Genomic DNA, 21,578 nt, shown 5'->3' on the forward strand with positions numbered 1-21,578 from the left:
TATATATATATATATATATATATATATATATATATATATATATATATATATAATAAATTCTAGAAAATAAAATTTCATTTAGAAGCTTTATATATCAACAACTGTATTAATTGTTATGCAATGTATTTTTATTTCAGTTAAATCGTAGGACTTATATTTAATATGTATTACAGATATGCAAAAGTTTCCTTTGCGGATGAAGGATAACGATCTACTCGTAACTGAATTATATCGTGATCCAAGTTGCGATCCCATAACTGCGATATCTGTATATTTGACGCCGAAAACAAGTAAGCTCTCTTTTATTCCTATTCTTGTTTTAAAATAAAAATCTCGGTAGAAAAACAATGCACGGAAATCCGAGATATAATATTCTCAGTTAAAGTTACCCCTTATCCACAACTTTGCTTTAATCTTTAAGCCGTAAGATATTGACCAACCACAGTTGATTATTTTTAAAATAATCAACTGTAGTTGGTCAATTTTTTACAGTTTAAAGATTAAAGCAAGGTTGTGGACAAGGGGTTACTTCTACTAGTAGCTACTTTTACTATTAGTCAAAAACGATTCCAAGTGGAATATTTGGCTCACTATTGAGGATTCTTATTGCAAAAGTACCTTTTAGCAGGAATAAAATTTCGCGAAAATTACGCAAGAATTTTATAGTCTCACGCAAAATTGTTACCACAACCGCACGCTGATATAAGAATATATATTAGCAATGGAGATATAAAGTTTAAATATAATCACTAGTAACTAGCGTTATTAACAATTTATTTATTAAAATATTATGTTGTAAAGTTGGAGAAAGTGAAAGGTGACTCTTAAAGATATTAATGAAAATTTATCATTACATTCTTTGCTTCATGATTTCGTACAACTGGATCGATAGCACAAGGCAAGTATGGGTCGATATAAACAGACGTTTTGCCTTCTCACATTCAACTCATATAATTCAAGGCGTCAATCTCCATCCATCTTGTGTGTTGACTAGCATTAAATGTCGCGAATCGCATAATTAAATATCAAACACTCCCTTCCTCTCCGAATGTTATTAAGTTATACTATATAAATGCACCTAATCATAATGTTCCTTTCCTTCATACTAGCAGCACAGATCACTCAAACGTGTTTATCACACAAAGCATCTTTTTGTTAGTCTGTATATAGGATGCAAATTCACATAAGACACGGACAACGATTGCACGACTCACACATAACTTTGCTATCCTTATGTGCATCCAGTTGTACCATCGCAATTTCTTTTTTCTTCGCGTCTTATTTCATTTAGTTAATTCGAATTAATTGTTAAATTTGCTTGCTTTTCCTATTTACTCTAATATATTCCATGCTAGCGTCTGAGAAGGGGAGGGGAGGTAATAGAAAATATACATATTTGCTTGCGCATTACTTTTTGTCGGTAGTCTATAGGTAAAATTTTAAATATAATGCTTTTTTCTCTGGACAAAATATATTTTAAATTGATTTTTAGTTATGATAAATATTACAATATCTTTACACATACGCGTATACACACATAGTTGTTTGAGACATAACTATTATTACTTGTGGTTGTCATTGTGTTCTATTTTATAAATCAATATATATTTGCTGCATGTAATATCATGGGCTTTACATTGTAATTTCACATATCAATTATTACTTTGTATTAACGAACACATTTTTACCGTTTAAATACATTATTTCATATCATGCCTATATTTTCAAGGTATTTCATCTATCATCTATTGTAGTTATTGTAGTATTGAGAATTAATCCTCTGATACACTATCCAATTTTTACGTCTATACATAATACAGTATGAAGTACAATGAATCTACATGTTATTTCGGCAAACACAAGTCTCTATTTCGACGAGATCTCAGTAAATCAATATCGCTAAAACAATGCACGTGACAAGAGAAATATAATGTTTAGATTTATTTTGAATTTCAAAGTGCATCAGGTGGTTAATGCAAGAATGGAAGAAAGTGTTCTGAAATGTTAACACCTCCAACACAGGTCTTTGTGGGAACTGGATAGAAATTGCATACGGCACGAAGTCTGGCAGTGTCAGAGTAATCGTGCAGCATCCGGAAACCGTAGGTCACGGTCCGCAGTTATTTCAAACATTCACAGTGCATCAAAGCAGTGTAACTAAGGTAACATTGAACGTCGATTTTTATCTGATAAATACTTTAATTAGTATTAGATTGGTGCAAAGAATTTATCGTAGCTAAATTTATCGTAGTTAAATAAAATCAAAAGCAAAATATTATTCAGCTCCGATGTATTAGTAATTTTTTATATGAATGAAAAAAGCTACAAATCAGTAACTTTTTACAAAAGCTAAAGTTGAATAGAGAAATAACAGGTCTTTTGCACCAACTATAATACTATAAATTTAACTTGTGAACAGTACTCGAAGTAAAAAGTTTTTGCCGTCCAGTTAGCTACACGCGTGAGATATGTTGCAGGTGACACTTTCGGAAAAATACCTGGTATCAGTCTGCTCGGAATATAATCATGTGCGGAGTTGGGCGGTGACCAGATTTCGCGGAATGATCTCAACTCAACCAGGGTCAATGCCTGAGGCAAGCTTCAAAATCGTTTCCTTGGAAGCAATCGATCCTTGCGTCAGCTACAATGCCGGCAACGATTTCGGTACGTCGTAATATTATACGTCTTTAAATTGTCTCATTGTCTTTAAACTACTACTTATACGATCTACTATTACATCATTGCAAAAAGTTACATGAATTTCATTATTACTCGTTATTCATTACTCCTTACTCGTTAATATGTTTGACTTACATTAATTTAATATTCTATCACATATACAGGTCCGTTTGGTGAGCAAGACGACGAGCAAGTATTTGTTCAGAAAGTTGTGCCCGAAACTGATCAATTGTTTGTTCGATTGGCGTCAAATGGAAAAAGAGTTTGTGTAATTCAGTCAGTGGACGGCAGCATAATAAGCTCTTTCTACGTGCACGAATGTGAAGGCATGGGCTCAAGGCCCAGGCGTTTCATATTTACTGGCCATTCTAACGGCACTATACAAATGTGGGATCTCACAACGGCATTGGATCCGTCTTTCAATGCCATTCAAGGTGTGCGTTACTCTCACTACGGAATGACTTAACGAAATTCATAAGCATTCGTCTTAAGATGTAAAACTATCTAAGAAGAATTTTCTTTTATATTCGACCGACTAAAATGACCCATTTGATAATATACACGTAAATATATAAATCATAGAATATGTTATTTTTATAAATGCATGCTTTTTAACAACAGATTTCTCTGGTGGACCTACGCCAGAAGAGCTTTGGAAACTGTTGGATCAATGCGACCTCAGCAACAGTCATTGCTCAACACCTTGCATCAGTCCCTCCCCTTCGTTGATTGCGACCGGACCTAGGATTAAGACGAGTAATGTCTTGTTCCTTAATCAGTCACAGAATCCGGACGTAATGCCTGGACCGAGTCAAACGTAAGGACGTATTTAATTGAGGTATCTGGCACGAACGGAAACTGAATATATCTGGCGGTTTATAACCGCGGATATAGAGATATGCGCTAACACATAAACAGAATCTGCATTTATCTAGTTATTATTTATTTATTTATTGACAAACCAAACACGCTATAAACCGTCGAAAACAAGTCTGTATAATTATAGTTCCTAAATCAATATCTTTGCATTCATGCGCATAAAAGAGACTATTCTGCTCTACAAACTCTATACATGAGGTTTGTTATTTATCTATTTAAGTAGTGCAATCTGAAAATAATATGACAAAGAGCATGACTGTGCGTTATATAAGCTTTACAGCTGTATATTTAATTATAAACTCATTATATTAGTTATATATTCATGTTGATAATATTACTTTAGCGTAAGCGGATTTTATGCAAATGAATGTCTATAAGGTTTATTTTAAGAGAGTTTGGTAATATGGCTAAAATGTTCTCGAGAAAATCGTGTTTGCATTTGTTGTTATTAATATAATTAAATTTTTTATAAACTCTAACAAAAGTCGTAAAATTTTAAACATATATGCATATGCTCTTTTATTATTTATATCGTTATTCCTATCAGAGCAGTTATCAAATTCTCTTAAGAAAGTTCGATTTTACGATATTCATTGTTTCAATATAAACTTTTATACATTGTCGTACATAAGCTCGTTTAATGAAAAATAAGTATAAGATCGTCTAGGTAGAGGGGTATATATTCAGTAAAATCTCATTGACTGATAGATAATACGAGAGTTAAAAATGTATGTGTTTTGTTTAGAATTATATATTCTGTATTAATGTTATACAAAAAACGAAGATAATCGTACAAAGAAACGCGCCATTTTCTCGCGATGTATTGAAACAAAATTAACAAGTCCTAAAGTAAAGGAAGCTATCGATATAAGTCGGTGTGAACATTGTTATATTAATTTACGCATAGCATGCGACCTGCATTTTTACCTCAACTGTAAAACACTTAATAATATGTCAACACTGTATCACTATCAACACTTCATATCCCTGAATATATAATTTCAAAAGTTGATTTCAGCACGATCGCATCTCTTGAGTAACAAATGTATGGTATACATTATGTATGCAATCAAAAGATATTTCAAAGTTGAATTGCACTCGAATACATATATGCGCTATATTCGGTTACTGCGGCTCTCGAATATCCCATATGCACGTACGAAAATACTTACGTACTTTTGTTATAGTTTCACTGCATATATAATGCATACGCGTTCATCAATACATGTATACATGTACATATATAAAAAACTGTATTATTTAGTATCGTAATATTGTTAAACAACTTACTTCTGTGATTTAAATAAACCATTGGTATACATGTAGCAGCAGTTTCGCTCACGTTTGAATGTCACGTTAACTGCCGTCTCGCATACATAAATATCGTAAATACACTGTACACACAGATCATTATAAAAGTAGACGATTAGAAAGATCGATTTAGAAACTTTCTTAATACGTTACATTAATTATATCTCTATGATAATTTATATTACAGTTCTCGTTTTACAAAAAATCCTTGTGAAAGGATAATATCGATAACATTTAACCGACGCCTCAAAATTGTGAAATAATGCAACATACGAATATGTAGCGATTCGTAAACGATAATTTATATGAGTCTCCGCACTTTGGCTTTGAGAACAAGTTCGCTTTGTCCCAATAGTTATTGACACTCGCAATTACCACTATAAAAGTCTAATTAAATATCAGGCACTACGGTGATACAATTCATAACAATGTTAATTGTACGATCAGTTAAGATTAGACTATCTATCTATATCGATCTATTTCTCGGCTTAGAAAATTAATCAGTACGAAATCATGTTAATCCCGCAATGATGCGCGAGAAACTCCTTGACATACAAGTATTGTACTATTAAGATTCAACGTTAAAATGTCACACAACAATGTAAACTGTTAAGTCGATGGAGCGGTTACGGTAAATCCTGCATAAAAACATTTAATCACTTGTTATAAGTTAGACGTATCTCATATAAAATGTTTATGCCAGAACAAATTATTGTGGAACAATGACGGATGAGTCAATGGCGTCAACAAAAAGCACCAAGCGACTAAACCGATTACAAACAGACACAGCAGTCCGGCTCTTTTCAGTGGATCCTTGTACGCTGCTACTTCAGAGAGGTCAGGAAATCCCATGTGATTGCAGAAAGAATGCACGGCGAACGGTGCAATGAAATGACCTGAGGGAAGATACGAACTTAAGGAAAGGTTTAACGACTAATCGAGAGCACACTAAAGGGAACTCACCTGTTTTGGCAAAGAGGAAGGCTGCGTACGCTCCGAATAATGTCGTGTACGCGGACTGGAAACCTGAAATTGACGCACAAATCCCGTAAGAAATTCCTCGTCTTCTCGTCCCAATTCCGGGATTCGCTATAATACGAGATTTTTACTCACAGGATATAAACAGTGCGTGCTTGATCCCCATTCCCATCTTTATTCTCTCCACTACATGATGGAAATGAGCTACCCCGAAGAACAAGGGGCACACGAATATGGCAGTAGTCGGTGCGAAGCATTGCAAGAGCAATGGCAACATGCAAGCCCTGAAAGTCCACTCCTCAGACAATGGAGCAACTACCTGATTCCTCCACCAGATCAGCGTTCTCACGCTTCCCAACCAATATATAGGTTCTAGAGAAAGATTCGCAACAACATGATATTTGCTTCATTTCAGATGCGTTTCATAGTGTGGTTTCAAGGAGAGCATGTTATTGGATTCTAAAATTCAATTTAGAATGCTGACCAGTGTACAATCGCCACAATCCATTGAATCCCTGCAGACTCAGAGGACCTAGGAACAGGATCATCGTTAGAAGCAACGGTATCACAGTCGCCTGTATCAAGCCTGACCATCGTAGACCCAGCAACTCCCAAATGGTTGCCTGAAATATAAAACCATGACGAAATCGCTGATGGTTTACGCAAAATGCCTTTAAATTATTTACATTAATGAAAAGGACTACCTTCTGAAATACATTCTCGTTCATACCAAAGTACAAAGGTACTGGAGAAATGAGAGTCATGATAAACACACTAAAAAATCGTTTCTTTATCGTTGATGGGTGTTCCCTGAAATAGAAATAATTGAGAATAAAGCTTGATATCAGTTTTACATAACAATATTACTGTTGATCAGTAAACAGTATGTTGTGATTACTTGTTTACTGTATTAATTATATGACATTTCAAATTAATCGATTTAATTGTTTATACTATCAGCAGATTCAATCGTGATTGCTTTGTTATTTCAGGTTGCATGCCAATAAGAAACTTGGTTTATAACTTTTTTTTAACTACATTCATCCATCCATACCTTTTGTGATTGCTTTGTTAATTGTTATAATAATCAGTGTAGCTATTGCGCGTCGAATTTATGATTTATTTACGAAAGAATTTGCTCGAATATTGCGGGCAAAGAGAGATATTGAGCGAGTTTTTTAATTCATCGATGAATCCATCGATGAATTAAAAAACTCGACCATTGTTGCGTTCAATTTAAAAGTCCCGCCATATTCAAATTATAGCGTCAAACATTATCATATCGGATTCAAGTGTTTCGCTATATATTCTATAAATTTATTCTTCTTCACACTTTCGCATACTTATTCTCTGTATTCAAAATAAAATATGTAAAATCTATAAGAAAAACGGAAAGAAAGATTGAAGTTATAAGAAACTAATACTTGGAAACGTGGCTAAAGAGAATCGGGGAACGAATCTTTTCTTCAAACGTGTACTCGTGGAAAATGAAGATACTTTCAAATGTTTTCAACTTAAAAAATTTTCACTTTTTACGTGAGTTCATACAGGAGGAAAAGATGCATTATTGACCCCTTGCTATTGTTCCCTCCTAAGAACCCTAGTGCAGAAAGTGCAAGTACGAATAGACAAATTCCAACTGCATACAATCACTAGAATTCTCTTTTCACTAGGAACTTGAAGCGGCGCCGTCGGCGCGGTCGCTGGCGCCACCTATCCCGAGTACGATTGTGACAGCAAGCGCTGCGACGCACAGCGCGTGGAACAGTCACTTGTATCCGTCCGGTTGGTGTGAAGTACTACACAGTTATAACTCGCGACTTGTCGAGAGAGTGAGCGCCGCGCCTACGAGAGAAAAGAGACACTGACGTTGCGGGACAAGGAGCGGCCGCGAAATCGGAAGAGAATCGAACGAGTGCAAGAACGGGAGATCTCGAGAAACATCGCCGTCATCGTCGTCGTCGTCTTTGTGGTTATTGTTGCGTCGTCGCCGCTGTCGCCGCCACACCACCGTCGCTGATCGCGGCGGACGTTACACGTACCTGTTGTGCGGCGAACTCCAGACATACAGGCTCGCCACGTACACGATTGAGAGTGCGAGGCACGAGAGGACGGCGGAGATGCAGGGCGAATCGGTATTTCGCTCCGCGGCCTCCATAGCTCCATAGCCGATGTCGGTCGCTTGTGTCGCGCTCCACTGCGGAAGGGGGGCTCGGTAATAAGCCCCGTGGCGGCAGCGGCGGCGGTGGCGGCTGCCGCGGTAGAAGAGGAGGAGGAGGAGAGCAGGAGCAGGATAAGGAAGGGGTTGGGGAGGGAAACGCCGTGAAGCGGCAGCGGGTGGTAGAGGGGCGACGAGTGAACGGTGGGTCGTACGGGTCGAATGGGGGGCAAGAAGGGTATTTCGCGCACAGCACGCACTCACGGGGCAGATACTCGTCCGATTGGCGGCTGCCCTCTGGGCCACCAGTCGGCAAGCAGAGTCCTACTCGTCGACCGTGAGCAAGATGGCCGCCATGCACGGTGGTAGTGTCGCTATTGTGTAGTGTGTTTTAAGCTTTTGGCAGCTTCTGTGTGCGCGGCCCTACGTCGCGGCGGCTGCCCTACTGCCGCGCGCGGGGCGGGGGGGTACCGCCGGTCCTCGCGCACCCTCGCAGTCGAGGGAATACGCGAAGCCGCCGATCAAGTGCTGCGGAGCTGCGAGAGGAACAGGCGGCGGAGGAGGAAGAGGAGGAAGAGAAGGAGGCGGAGGACGACAACGGCAACAGACACGGAGACGAGGACGTCCGCCGAGCGCCGCCGACAGAAAGATGCCGAGCGCGTCGTTCACGTCGTCGCGCAGCTACGTGCGGAGATCACGGCGGAAAGGCGCAAACAGGATTCCTCTGCCGTCGAGAACCACTTCGGGTAAGCGTGCGAATGAGTGCGACGAAGAGCGAGTGAGTGAGTAAGTGAGTGAGTGAGTGAGTGAACGAGCGAGCGAGCGAGCGAGTAAGCGGGCGAACGAAGAAGGACAGACCGAGACTACGAGAGAGAAAGAGAACGAGCGAGTGCGAGAGAGGATATGTAAGCCTAAGTGAGACAGGGAAAGAGAGAGGGCGCAAGAGAAAGAAGACAATAGGAGAGACAGAATCGCCGCATCCAATGTCCAGGAGTTCATAAATCGCCCATATTCCACATCGCCGATGCCTCTCTATCGAGAGCACAACGGTACGACAGCATGCCGAAAGCGTCGCAGAGGAGCGTACACCCCGCCATCTCCGTCGAGCCTTTGTCTCCGTGCACAATTTTAACGTACACGCGCAAGCTTCCTGGCTTATATTCCTCACCGCACGTTTCGTTTGGTCTCACCTCGTCTTCGAGGGTCACCTCAGCGAGGGGCGTCTGTCGCGCAAGAATTTCTCCCGGAGCCGAGGTGCCGCTGCAGTTCGCGGAAACGATGACGCGGTATGCACGAAGGCATACCAGCCTTCCGAAGTTTCGTTCTCTTGTCGTCCTCGGGATCGTGGCGCGTAATAGAGAGAGTGCGGAGGCGAGGTGTTGTGCATGGCGATCGACCGCGAGCATCGCGAGATTGACGTTTTAGGCGTGTGTAATCGAGCGACCGTACGTTCCGCGGCAATCGAGGTTAATATTCTTACCTAAGCGCGTAAGTGTAAGCGGCTGTAGACTCTTTAGAATCGCATCCTTTTACACTCTGTTCTATGACCACATCTCATTCTCTTCCTCTTTGAAGCGATTCTACATGTTTTTGCCTCGCTTCAGGTCGGGAAAGGTGTTAAATGGGACAGCCTTGTGTTTTATTGAGTGCATGTTGAAACAACTGGGTAATGGTATGTTCAGGAAAGACCAAGCTTGAAGCTTAGCTTAGGTGTGATCTGACAAATATATCTACAACTAATTGAGAATAGAACTGTTACTTTGATGTGACTGTGTATAAAATTGTAGTATAGACAAGTACTAGCATTCTGAGAAAGTTGTAGCCACATCTGTATGATGGAGGAAAGATTGTTCTGTACATTTACGTTTCTGTTCTACGGTTGATCAAAGTATGGATGCATGAGTTTTGGCTGTCACTTTTCAATACTTTTTCAGCATCATAATTGAAGTTGCATGGCACTAAATGTATATTCTGTGATAACTTTCAGTGGAAAAGCTGTCAAATTGTGGTAGACGACCTAACCATACTAGCTGTAGCGACAAAGAGAATTGAATCAATCATGCACTGATGAGTTGTACGCTTTGATATTATTGATGAAGTCCTTATCGCGCCAATGAACATGATTCTTGCTTAATTAATTCTTCTCGATTATGCATTTCCAGATCGTAGCCCTATCCGCAATATAGATAAACAAAGAAAGCAGTTTAATCATGGCTGTTCACGTGCCGGCACTGATTCACAGCGTCGAGGCGATAACACAAATCTATGTAACACCCCGGAGTTCATGAGCGATCGTAAATTTCAGACTAGGCGAACACCATAAGGCAACGCGCAAATATACAAAGCGATCGGTAAAAGTAAGGGTAACATTTTCTAACGGGGACGCAAATAGAAAACGATCCCGTGTTATAATCGTGCATCGCTACGTGCGGACAGTAGCTCAGAGCTATAATGTAATAAGGGTTGAACGACCCTCGCGTTAGCACTATTCACGGAATACGATCCTTATTGTAATACAATATCGCGATAGGATGAGGACTCGCTTCGCTCGGGGAACGTTCGCTTTTGTATCTCTTGTATGCCATACGTCGTTGTGGGTTGATTGTATCGATCGCGATCTCCACTTCGCGATCAATCCCTCGGAATGTGGGTTCCAAAGAACCCCGTCCCCGCCCTCCTACACTGTCTTCTTTTCCCTTTTTCTCTTTCTCCTTCCCCCTCCTTCCCTCCTTCTCTCTCTTTCTCCATCTTTCTTAATCCCGAATCACCAACGATCCAGCTGGAACGCAGTACAACTTGCCAAGTATACGTCGATCGGAGCCCGAATTTTCCAGCGCACCGAGAAAGAGAGAGATGGAGAGCGACTATAAAGGAGAGAGGGGGAGAGAGAGAGGGACTGGAGGGGATAAGAGGAAAGACGAAGAGAAGGCGATAAAAAGAAAGAGGAAATGAGAGAGTAAGAGGATGATGAACGGAGAAGCGAATAAAGTATCTTCAAGATTATCGAAATTAACATTCGTGTCTTACGTCTTTGGAATAATTTCACTCTCGCTATCTCGTCCGTGCTCGACGATTGTATTAACTGGTATGCTTGCGATTCTCAGAAGAAATGCGAGATACGCTACTTTGTAGAAATTATTGAGAGTCAATTAGCTCGTACTCGTCCGAGCGGCGAGTTCAAAGAGTGTTCCAAGTATGGATGTCCTTAAGAGCGACATTAGATAAGAGTAGAAATTACATCACTCGATAAAACTATATGGTACGTTCTTGACTCTTCAACGAGTGCTGGTGAGAAAAATTTCGAATTCAAGATTACTCTCGAATTTCTTAAGTCATATGCAGGAATTATACATAAAAAAAGTAGAATATTTAAAGGAACTTTCTTACAGGGCCAAAGAGGAGGAGGAGGAGGAGGAGAAAGAGAGGTAGGACAGGCTGACGTCTGTTACGCGATATATCGACACTGCCGCCAATAGTGCGTTTTGTGTGTGATGAATTAGTGTCTGCTCCACTTTCGCGAGAGGACTTTGGTGTGACCCGAAAACGTAATCGAGAGTATCCTCGCGGCCCGGAATCTGTGTATCCCGTAAATCTCACGGACGCGCGCCAGTGTTGACCGGCTAGAAAGTGAAACGTCAAGACGCGCTGTTTACGACGCCACGGAACGCACCGCGTGACGATTCCGCTTGTATCATTGTGCACGATAATTCGGACGGTAGTGAATGGAAGGCCCGAACGACATACGACGTGTTAGCCGTGTATCTCCCTATAGCGACTTGTACTTTAGCACGCGATGCAAATTTCCATTTTCTGCGATAACTGCAAATTGCCGAGCGAGATTATAGTTAATAGAGTGAAATGGAACGTACCTAATATCCTAATGTTCAGTCCTGTTTCGCAGCTACGCTGTGCCGAAGTGTCGTTGCGGAAGAACATGCACACACAAGCGCAATCGATATCGAAATTTATTACCGTTATTATTGTTATTATTATTATTATTATTATTATTACGAAATTATTCATTATAATTTAATTACGTTGTACATTCAACTGTAATTGGGTTTACATAATGTCAACAATTATATTACGACACACGGTCGCAATGTTGTTACCTTGTTAATAGATTTCTCATTTGACATGTGGACTAACAGCGTTACACGTTTCGCACACATAATACACCGCTACTTCGAAGTTCGTAAAACAACGGCGAAACATCGACGTGCAAATTACGACGTTGCAAATTTTTCTAACGACTTCGTACTTACCGCATTATGTTATTTATTTGCACGACGACAGAGAGATATATCGAGGAGACCACGTGTACGTATGTTGTTTATGAACTGCCGTGATCAAGAGCGTATCTTTAGTTTTAATTTATCTTTTGTATCATGTTTATCCCTTATTTTTCATCTACGTGTACGCTAATGATCTTCCTTTCCTCTGACGTTAGGGTCGATCTCTTTCGAGACAATACGCACAGCGAATCATCGTGGCTATTTTTTGTTTTCTTGATTTTCTAATTGTCGTTGTTGTATTTTTTACTAGCCGAGCCATGCGACCTGCCGTGTCCATCGCCAAACCCACAGATGCTACCTGGGGGTGGAGTTGGCAGTGGCGGGGGTGCAGGAGGCGGAGGAAATGGCGGAAGAGGCTCGTCTCCTAGTGTATCCGGTGTGGCTGCACCCTCACCTTCCCCGTCTCATTCGCATTCATCGCCTTACGATTTGAGACGCAAGAGTCCACCTCATCCGGACCCAGCGCCCGGCACCAGTTCTGCATTACCACCGTCGGGTGGTAGCAGTATCGTCGCAACCCTCGGTTGCTCGTCTCTACCAGCGAGAAAACGGCCGAGACGAACATGCTCGCTATCCACGGAAGGTGCGTCCTAAAGTGATTATTAAGAACCGACGAGTCGACTTGAAGGATGAAAGATTAATGCAACCACGAATGCATTGTCGACACCGGTGTCGTCATTGTAAATCCACTCGAGTGGCACTTTTATTGAGCAATCGGGGTGACTTTCACCGAACTCCGATTAAACTGATCGATGATCAGTCGGCAGAATTGCCAATCGTGATTTCTACCTATTTCTAGCTAATTTGTCGCTAAACAATAATCAACAAATTATTAATAATTCTACATAAGCAGAATACACTAATTAATTCTTGTTAATACTAGTTAAACTATTGATAATAATCCAATTAATATTTGTGTGACCAATATAGCAATCCAAATGTAAATTATAAAGAGAATTTTTCCTTATACTTGTTTTAATAATAAACTGTTTTATTTTCCAAATTAACAGCTCTGAGATAATTGTCGTTTAATTTAATCAGAAACTTGTCCTTAGTATCAGGATGTATTACACATAAAAATATAATAGCGTCAAATATGTGAACCTCCCACTTGTCGAATGACACATGCTCGACTTCACATCGCAATTGCACTCTAATGTCAATTCTTTTCCGGGACAGGTATAAATACAAATACAGCGGCGCACTATCTTCAGTATGAGCTACCGGACGAAGTGTTGCTCACGATATTCAATTATCTCATGGAGCAGGACCTGTGCAGAGTATCGCAGGTCTGCAAGCGTTTCCAGACGATTGCGAACGACACGGAGCTTTGGAAGTCACTCTACCAGCAGGTGTACGAGTACGACCTGCCGTTGTTCAATCCCGCGCCGTGTAAATTTGAGTTCGTGTCGCCGGACGAGTCCGACTATCCTAATCCGTGGAAGGAGAGCTTTAGGCAGCTGTACAGGGGCGTTCACGTTAGGCCCGGCTTCCAGGATTTGAAGTTCAAGGGACGCAATCTCCCACACTTCAATACGATTCAGGCTGCCTTGGACTACGTCGACGAATATAGAAATAACAGTGGTGCTTCGGCAAGCGGCACTAACACAACCGCCGGCGGACAAGGTTGCTGCAGTAGCAGTGGCAACAGCAACAATAATTCGCAGGCAATCGAGGAGGGGCCTCAGCATTTGGTGTTTTTACACGCCGGCACGTATAGAGGCGAATTCCTCGTTATAGACAATGACGTGGCGTTGATAGGCGCCGCGCCCGGTAACGTCGCAGAATCCGTTATATTGGAGCGCGAGAGCGAGTCAACAGTCATGTTCGTGGAGGGCGCGAAACGCGCCTACGCTGGTCACCTCACGTTAAAATTCACCCCCGATGTCACCAGTACTGTGCCGCATCATAAGCATTATTGCTTAGAAGTGGGTGAAAATTGTAGCCCTACCGTCGATCATTGTATCATCAGAAGTTCGAGTGTTGGTAAGTGTTGCGATTTTTCGAGCTTGATTTTTAAACATTTCACTAGAAAAGATTGTAAGAGCTGATAATAGTTGCAATAATAAAGTGGATTTTATGACATTGCGATTACGAGATATGTAAGTGCTAAAAATTGCGAAATTTGACAGATATAATGATAAAAGATAAATAAAAGATATAGAGAGTATTGTCGGTGCCAAACATTTGAATGTAGCGGTCTACAAGCTGAGTTACTGAGATTAAGCTTTCAATTTTCAGTCGGTGCGGCGGTATGTGTCTCCGGCGTGGGGGCTAACCCGGTGGTGAAGAACTGCGACATATCGGACTGCGAGAACGTGGGTCTGTATGTGACTGATTATGCTCAAGGCACTTATGAGGACAACGAGATTTCGCGGAACGCGTTGGCCGGCATTTGGGTGAAGAATTACGCGAACCCGATAATGCGGCGGAATCACATTCACCACGGTCGCGACGTAGGCATATTTACATTTGACAATGGTCTTGGCTATTTCGAAGCCAATGACATACACAACAACCGGATAGCGGGGTTTGAGGTAAAAGCCGGCGCTAATCCGACCGTTGTGCATTGCGAGATACACCACGGTCAGACGGGAGGCATTTACGTCCACGAGAACGGTCTGGGCCAATTCATCGACAACAAAATCCACTCCAATAACTTCGCCGGTGTGTGGATCACCTCGAACTCGAACCCTACCATACGACGGAACGAGATCTACAACGGCCATCAAGGTGGAGTGTACATATTCGGTGAGGGTAGGGGTTTGATTGAGCACAACAACATCTACGGCAATGCTTTGGCTGGCATACAGATTAGAACAAACTCAGACCCCATCGTCAGACACAATAAGATACACCACGGTCAGCACGGCGGTATTTATGTGCACGAGAAGGGCCAAGGCTTGATCGAAGAGAATGAAGTCTACGCGAATACCTTGGCAGGCGTCTGGATAACGACGGGCTCGACGCCGGTATTAAGGAGAAATCGCATTCACAGTGGCAAACAAGTCGGCGTATATTTTTACGACAACGGCCACGGAAAGTTGGAAGACAATGATATTTTCAATCATTTATATTCAGGAGTACAAATAAGGTAATTAAGGCCCATCCCTTATTAATTGACCCGAGGCCGGATTCTATTGTCAGCGCACACCTAGATGAATACGCGGGTTTCTTGTTAATCTAGGACTGGCAGTAACCCGGTAATACGTGGAAACAAGATATGGGGTGGGCAGAATGGCGGTGTTCTTGTGTATAATAGTGGCTTAGGATTACTCGAACAAAATGAGATTTTTGATAACGCGATGGCTGGCGTTTGGATTAAGACGGACAGTAATCCCACTCTGAAGAGGAACAAGATATTCGATGGTCGAGACGGCGGAATTTGTATATTTAACGGTGGCAAAGGTACGGTATTCTTTTTTATAGAATAACGAGACGTATGATTCTCATTGATCAGTAATATATATTACGTAATAAGCAGCGTATAGTACAATATTTTATACACACACACACACACACACACACACACACATATATATATATATATATATATATAAGATTCATCTCTTTTAATTATTTATTTCCTTTTTCTATAATAAATTACCTTCTCAAACCTATCTTATCGTAATTTATTACAAAAGATTTATTTAAAGGATCGAATTAATCGCAGATGACAGTCGAGAATCATCTGTGTCGGCGATTTAACAGATTAAGTTATGAATTTATTACGTGATTTTTTAAACATACTTATTACGTTCCTCTATCTTGGTGTAGGTATCCTAGAGGAGAACGACATATTTCGCAATGCGCAAGCAGGTGTGCTCATTTCGACGCAATCTCATCCTGTGTTGAGGAGGAACCGGATTTTCGACGGACTGGCAGCTGGAGTTGAAATAACCAATAACGCCACCGCTACGCTGGAAAGCAATCAAATATTCAATAATCGATTCGGTGGTTTGTGTTTGGCGAGCGGAGTGCAACCAACGACTAGAGGTAAATATTCCGTCTCCTTCTTCAGTGACATAGCGTTACTTTAGTCAGTGTGTCAGTAGCGTAGAGACAAAAATGTAGAGGAAACTTATATTTCGCGCTTCTCTTTAGACAATAAAATATATGACAACCAAGATGCAGTGGAGAAGGCGGTCGGAAACGGCCAATGTCTGTACAAAATCTCCTCGTATACGTCGTTTCCCATGCACGACTTTTACCGCTGTCAAACGTGCAACACGACGGATCGCAATGCAATATGTGTTAATTGTATAAGAACTTGTCATGCTGGCCACGACGTAGAATTCATCAGACACGATCGGTGAGCAGAGAATCCCTGTTTTTTGAATATCATTTGTTAGTATGCACATTCGTTACGAATTCTTATGTAATTGTAGAATTATACAATTATATGCATTAATATTTTTAGATTCTTTTGCGATTGTGGCGCCGGAACGTTGAGCAATCAGTGTCAGCTGCAGGGTGAGCCTACCCAAGACACGGATACATTATATGATAGCGCAGCGCCCATGGAATCGCACACACTTATGGTCAACTAGGAACTAACCTAATATAATTTAAACAATCAAACAACGTTAGAATTGTAAGTCCACTATATCGCGAGCACGCAGTAACCCATTGCCGAGTTCTTTATTGCGACCATCGATTTGCTTTATACATGTCGAACGCGATTGTTACTTTTTTAAAAAAAATTTGTTGATATTGTTAATATTATTTAATGTTCACTTATCGGGATCTGTCCCTCTTTATCAGCTTTATCATTGTTTAGTGTTAAGCAAAGAGATATTCGCGAATAACCGATAAAGATTTTGATTGTGCATTTGTAGGCGAATTTACATATGTACAATAACAATAAAATGCAAGATGATCTAGTGGAAAAGAGTCGAAGAATTTGGAAGCATATAATACTTCAAGTGTTTAAACAACGTAGGCAACAATCGATTATAGATCTATGCAGTTGTTTTCCGTCGTAAAAATATTGGGGTGACGTGTTAAAAAATGAATATATTGCGAGATATTTCGTTTTATTTTCTGACATTCTGACAAAGTGTATCGCACTCTGGATACATGAAATATCTCGTGTTCATACATTTTTCAATTATCTTATCTCAATATTTTTATACTTAAAACACTTAGTCAAAACTTGTTTTTTTACTGACTTCATAAAAGATATTTTATATAAAAGAAATATATATATATATATATATATATATATATATGTATATATGTGTATATGTATGTATGTATGTATATACATCTCCATGCAAGCAATCTCTGAAAAGATCTGAAAAATCTTTTGATTCAGTGTTGTTTTATAATTTATTACTTATATTTGAGATTCATAGGTGCTTCTTTTAAATTCCCTGACTCTGAAAAAAGATTATCTTGTAAATACTGCAGTTTTTGCTATAAAAGTATGTATATAGTTCACTAATAGCCTATATTCTCTTTCTTCTTTTGTTACTATAAAGAATATTAAAAAAAAACGTACAAATTTATTAATTAATTCAATATACTTACAAATGCATATTCACAATCGTATTTATTATTTGCGAATACATTCTGCAATATCGCCTCGTATTGGCGCTTCACTTTTGTTCTCTTTTCTGTTATTGTCTATTTTCTCTTGTTTAATTCCACTTTTCACGAAAGTGTAGTTTGAAATTTTCTGCTTATAAAAGATCCTTTTCACGATGGCAAAAGATAATTTATGAATAAATTATCGAATAATTTACATATTTATTTGCTGTTTCTTTCGCTATCTCTATGAAGGTATATGCTTTTTTTATAAATAAATTATTCTACTATATCGATTAATTTATGTGCAACTTTATTTTGCGCAATAATACATCGGACATATATATATATATTTTTTTTCTCTATAATTTAAAATTACGAAACGATTGGCTTAATGCTTTTTATGTGTTATAAATTTTATTGTAAATGTTGTTAGCTCTACAATGAGTTCTTGTTAGAGATTATTAGTAAGAAAGAGATTATTTCTTTGACACGCACCAATACAAATAAAGAACTCAGCAATCGAAACGCCAAGAAACGGTAGTAATAAAATAACGAAGACGGCCCTCATATAATTATATGACACGATATAATATTAGGTATATCAAATTAATTTAAATGTGTAAACGACGCAAACGCTAGACTAATCGTAAATCGAACTTTTCACGTGGCTCTTTTTATCGAGGTTCTATCTCAAAATCGAAAATCAGCATATTACGAGGAGAGAGTGTAGTGCTGAACCGTGTAAAAACGAGAAGAACGGAGAAACATGTGTATACGCCATAATAAGGACACTCGACGTGTATCTCGTGACCGAGACACTCTAATGAACTGCTTAAAACTCTAACGAAAGCCGCAGTAAACATAGTTAAAGCGAATATAAGTTCAAGAATAAATAACAGTGTGTCCGGAATGTAAATTGTGTATATCGAACAAGGAGCGGCAAGCATCGTTGACTGTATTACCTACTTATTCGAGCAGAAGCATCAACACCATAAAAAACATAAAGTATATAAATAAAGTTTGCACTCAGCAGTTAATAAGCGGAGACTGATAATTATGCCAGTGTATAAAGAAAGAGAGAGAAATACAAGCAGTGCGTGTTGAAAGTGTCACGCTCGTCCGGAAATATAAAACTGAGTTAAACATTAAACCATTATGAAAAAAAAAAAAACAAGGAACCTATGGGAAGGACCGTAAACCAAAACGCGTCACGGAACGTCACGATCGTTAACGTACTAAAACCAAGTGCAACTTTGGCGATAATTAACTGGTCACAAATCTGTGCGGTACAAATCTCGCGGAGATAAACGAGAGGTGAGGAGAGAAAGAGAAGAATTAAACGAAGCGGGGAAACTTGAAGATCTGTTGTAAGACATACCGAAACAAATGTCTAAAATATGTGATAATATAAAACTCACAGGTGGAATAATCAAAATGAGAATAAACGTCTATAACGCTCTGCTAATTTTTTGATGTAAATGTACCTCGTAGTTAACGCGTAACGGTTCCATTATTCGCATGGTGAATTGTGATGGTCCTAAGTTGCCCCACAGGCGAAGTGCATAAGAATGGGAGCATAAATGTTCAAAGTTAAATAATTAAAACCGAGACGGGACGAGAGAGGAAGAAAGGAAGTGCGTACACGCGATGTACTACAGTGTATACCAGTGAAAAAGAAAAAAAACAAGGAAACAAAGAAATACAAGGAGATTAATAAACGTTCGAAAATAGAGATGTACTGTCCGAGGAACAGTTTTTAAAAAAGAAGTAATCTCGACTTTTTCAAGATAATCCGATTTTTTTAATTATTACGTTAAATGTGGGTAAAGTCTTAGTCTAATCGCGTTATCGTAATTGTAATTCTTCCGGGAGCGGCGTGCGCGCCCCCGTGCGAGAAAGGAAGCGCCTATTAGCGATAATTTTAGACCCGAATCCGCTTTATTTACGCGAGTGATTCTATGCGTATATAGATAAGTAGAACAAAGAAAGGAAACGAACTTGTCGTCCATCGGACTTCATCATTACTCTGAATTTTGTTCGACAGAGATAATTTTACTTCGTAATTCGTTATTGTACGTATTATGTAGTATCTTTTATACGTCACATCCGGCGAAGAGCGACGCGCATGAAAATTGCCTTTGTGCTTACCGACCCGCGAGGGTTACGTAGTATTACGCGTCACAACGTCGCATTATATACAGAGTGTAATCAGAGCTGTTGCACGTTATGACGTCCGACAAATACGGGAACCGAGTGCGAGAGCATAAATGTTAAAAAAGCAAGATGAAGGCAGTCTTTATGCGCGCGCGCGCGCGCGTCGCGTTAGACCTAAAAAGAAAATTATAAAAGATATCGAATGTCTGAATTTTTGAGTGATACACGATACGGTCTGTTGTTTCGTTTAACGTACTTTCGTGAATATTACTTTTTTTGTCAAATATCCGAAGCGGAGAATATTGCAGAAGAATGTAGCGGTGCGACGCGAAACAAGACATGTATACAACACGTATTGCGACATACACACACACACACTCCACCGACTGCGTTAGAGATAGGATCGAGTACACTCAGTATTACCAATATTACCTGCAGCATGTTCTCGAACCTTTCATGAGTACTTCGAAGTATCTAAAAATGAAAGATATATGTATAATAGCGTTTTACATCTTTTTACTTGCAAACGTAACCGTAGCAATGTATGTATTATTACGAGTAAATTTGTATAGATTTTTACTTGCAATGATGCACGCATTGATACTATTATGTTTGTGAATAAAAGAACATAAAATATTATCGTTTCGAGTGTACTTCGTGAAGCTCCAATTACATCTCATATCGATATAGAGTTCGGCATTACTGCACCCACGTCAGATCGATCAATTTTCCATCGTAGCAAGTGTTTTACAAGTGTACGAAATGAGTCCACGATGTTCAAGAGTGCAGATTCGATTTCAATGAAGTAACATCCGGTCATATCGAATCGACACACGAATACAAGTTGAACTCAATCCTATTCCTAAACTACGTTCTCGAGCGCTTTTTGTCGTCCTTGTATCTTTCTTTTTTTTCACGTTGAGCGTGAAATCGAAATTTATATCGATCGGAGTTACGTCGCTCTCTATCGATGTATTGTAATTAGTGAAATTTATTTGTCGACCTGTTCGGATAGCATAAATTATCGATCGAATGATCATTGGACATTCTGTGTTATATCCTTGAACCTAGTTATTTTATTTTATATACATATATATATATATATATATATATATATATATATATATATATATATATACACATATATATACATATATATAGGAGAGTGTTTTTCTTTTCTTTCTTTATATTTCTTTATTTTATCGGAACGGAGGAAGGAGATTTGTGCGCGTGCATCCTTCGTCTCTCGTTCGAGGAGCGGAAATAAAACGTTACTGTCGGAAGTATAAGTTTAACATTGTCCGCGCCGAGCCGTTTTCCCTCATGAATATACGCGAAGGGAACATTTTTCTGCGATTTTCGACTCTTTCCACTGCACATCGAGGAAAAGAAGTTTGTTGCCGTGGCGAAACCGTCGTTGCCAGCATGACAGAAGCTCAACTAAAACTTATTACCTTGTAACTGCGGTTTCTTTATCTACTTACATATATACATACATAAATATGTGTATATATGTATATATATGTATATATATATATATATATATATATATATATATATATATATATATATATATATATATATATATATAT

The 21,578-nt window shown here is 39.4% G+C and overlaps 3 protein-coding genes and 1 long non-coding RNA gene across 8 annotated transcripts in view; 3 read left to right on the forward strand and 1 right to left on the reverse strand.

Annotated features, from left to right (window-relative positions):
• The window catches only part of LOC116842987 (BTB/POZ domain-containing protein KCTD3), a 6,965-nt gene extending 2,390 nt beyond the window's left edge, over nt 1-4,575 (forward strand). Inside the window, exons 6-11 of one of the 2 annotated variants that reach the window (XM_032812900.1) lie at nt 174-290; nt 893-898; nt 2,023-2,162; nt 2,478-2,664; nt 2,844-3,113; nt 3,301-4,575. In XM_032812900.1, the coding sequence (XP_032668791.1) occupies nt 174-290; nt 893-898; nt 2,023-2,162; nt 2,478-2,664; nt 2,844-3,113; nt 3,301-3,500 (920 nt within the window). In that variant the 3' untranslated portion in view covers nt 3,501-4,575. The remainder of the gene's footprint in view (nt 1-173; nt 291-892; nt 899-2,022; nt 2,163-2,477; nt 2,665-2,843; nt 3,114-3,300) is intronic. The other variant, XM_032812901.1, reaches the window with a different exon arrangement.
• Nucleotides 4,263-8,041, reverse strand: LOC116842988 (CAAX prenyl protease 2). 2 transcript variants are annotated; one of them, XM_032812905.1, is made up of 6 exons: nt 7,890-8,041; nt 6,552-6,657; nt 6,332-6,470; nt 5,983-6,219; nt 5,833-5,895; nt 4,263-5,765 (listed from the first exon to the last, which is right to left on the reverse strand). In XM_032812905.1, the coding sequence occupies exons 1-6, from the start codon at nt 8,003-8,005 to the stop codon at nt 5,551-5,553; spliced, it is 876 nt and encodes a 291-aa protein (XP_032668796.1). In that variant the 5' UTR covers nt 8,006-8,041; the 3' UTR covers nt 4,263-5,550. The 2 variants fall into 2 exon arrangements, with proteins under 2 accessions (XP_032668796.1, XP_032668795.1); XM_032812904.1 differs by lacking the exon at nt 7,890-8,041 and adding an exon at nt 7,495-7,642.
• Nucleotides 8,042-8,261: 220 nt separating this feature from the next.
• Nucleotides 8,262-21,030, forward strand: LOC116842986 (F-box only protein 11). The gene is made up of 8 exons (XM_032812899.1): nt 8,262-8,751; nt 12,551-12,883; nt 13,480-14,286; nt 14,542-15,394; nt 15,488-15,708; nt 16,078-16,296; nt 16,405-16,612; nt 16,721-21,030. Exons 1-8 carry the CDS (start codon nt 8,655-8,657, stop codon nt 16,848-16,850), a joined length of 2,868 nt encoding a protein of 955 aa, XP_032668790.1. The 5' UTR covers nt 8,262-8,654; the 3' UTR covers nt 16,851-21,030.
• Nucleotides 8,763-12,544, forward strand: LOC116842989. 3 transcript variants are annotated; one of them, XR_004377811.1, is made up of 3 exons: nt 8,763-9,493; nt 9,993-10,079; nt 10,168-12,544. It is a non-coding gene; the product is annotated as an uncharacterized LOC116842989 (long non-coding RNA). The 3 variants fall into 3 exon arrangements; XR_004377810.1 differs by having other exon boundaries at nt 8,763-9,471; XR_004377812.1 differs by having other exon boundaries at nt 8,763-9,054.
• Nucleotides 21,031-21,578: the final 548 nt, after the last annotated feature.

This window comes from Odontomachus brunneus, unplaced genomic scaffold (genome assembly GCF_010583005.1).
Source record: "Odontomachus brunneus isolate Ranch 3 - 2012 unplaced genomic scaffold, Obru_v1 Obru_scaffold_029, whole genome shotgun sequence".
NCBI lineage: Eukaryota > Metazoa > Arthropoda > Insecta > Hymenoptera > Formicidae > Odontomachus > Odontomachus brunneus.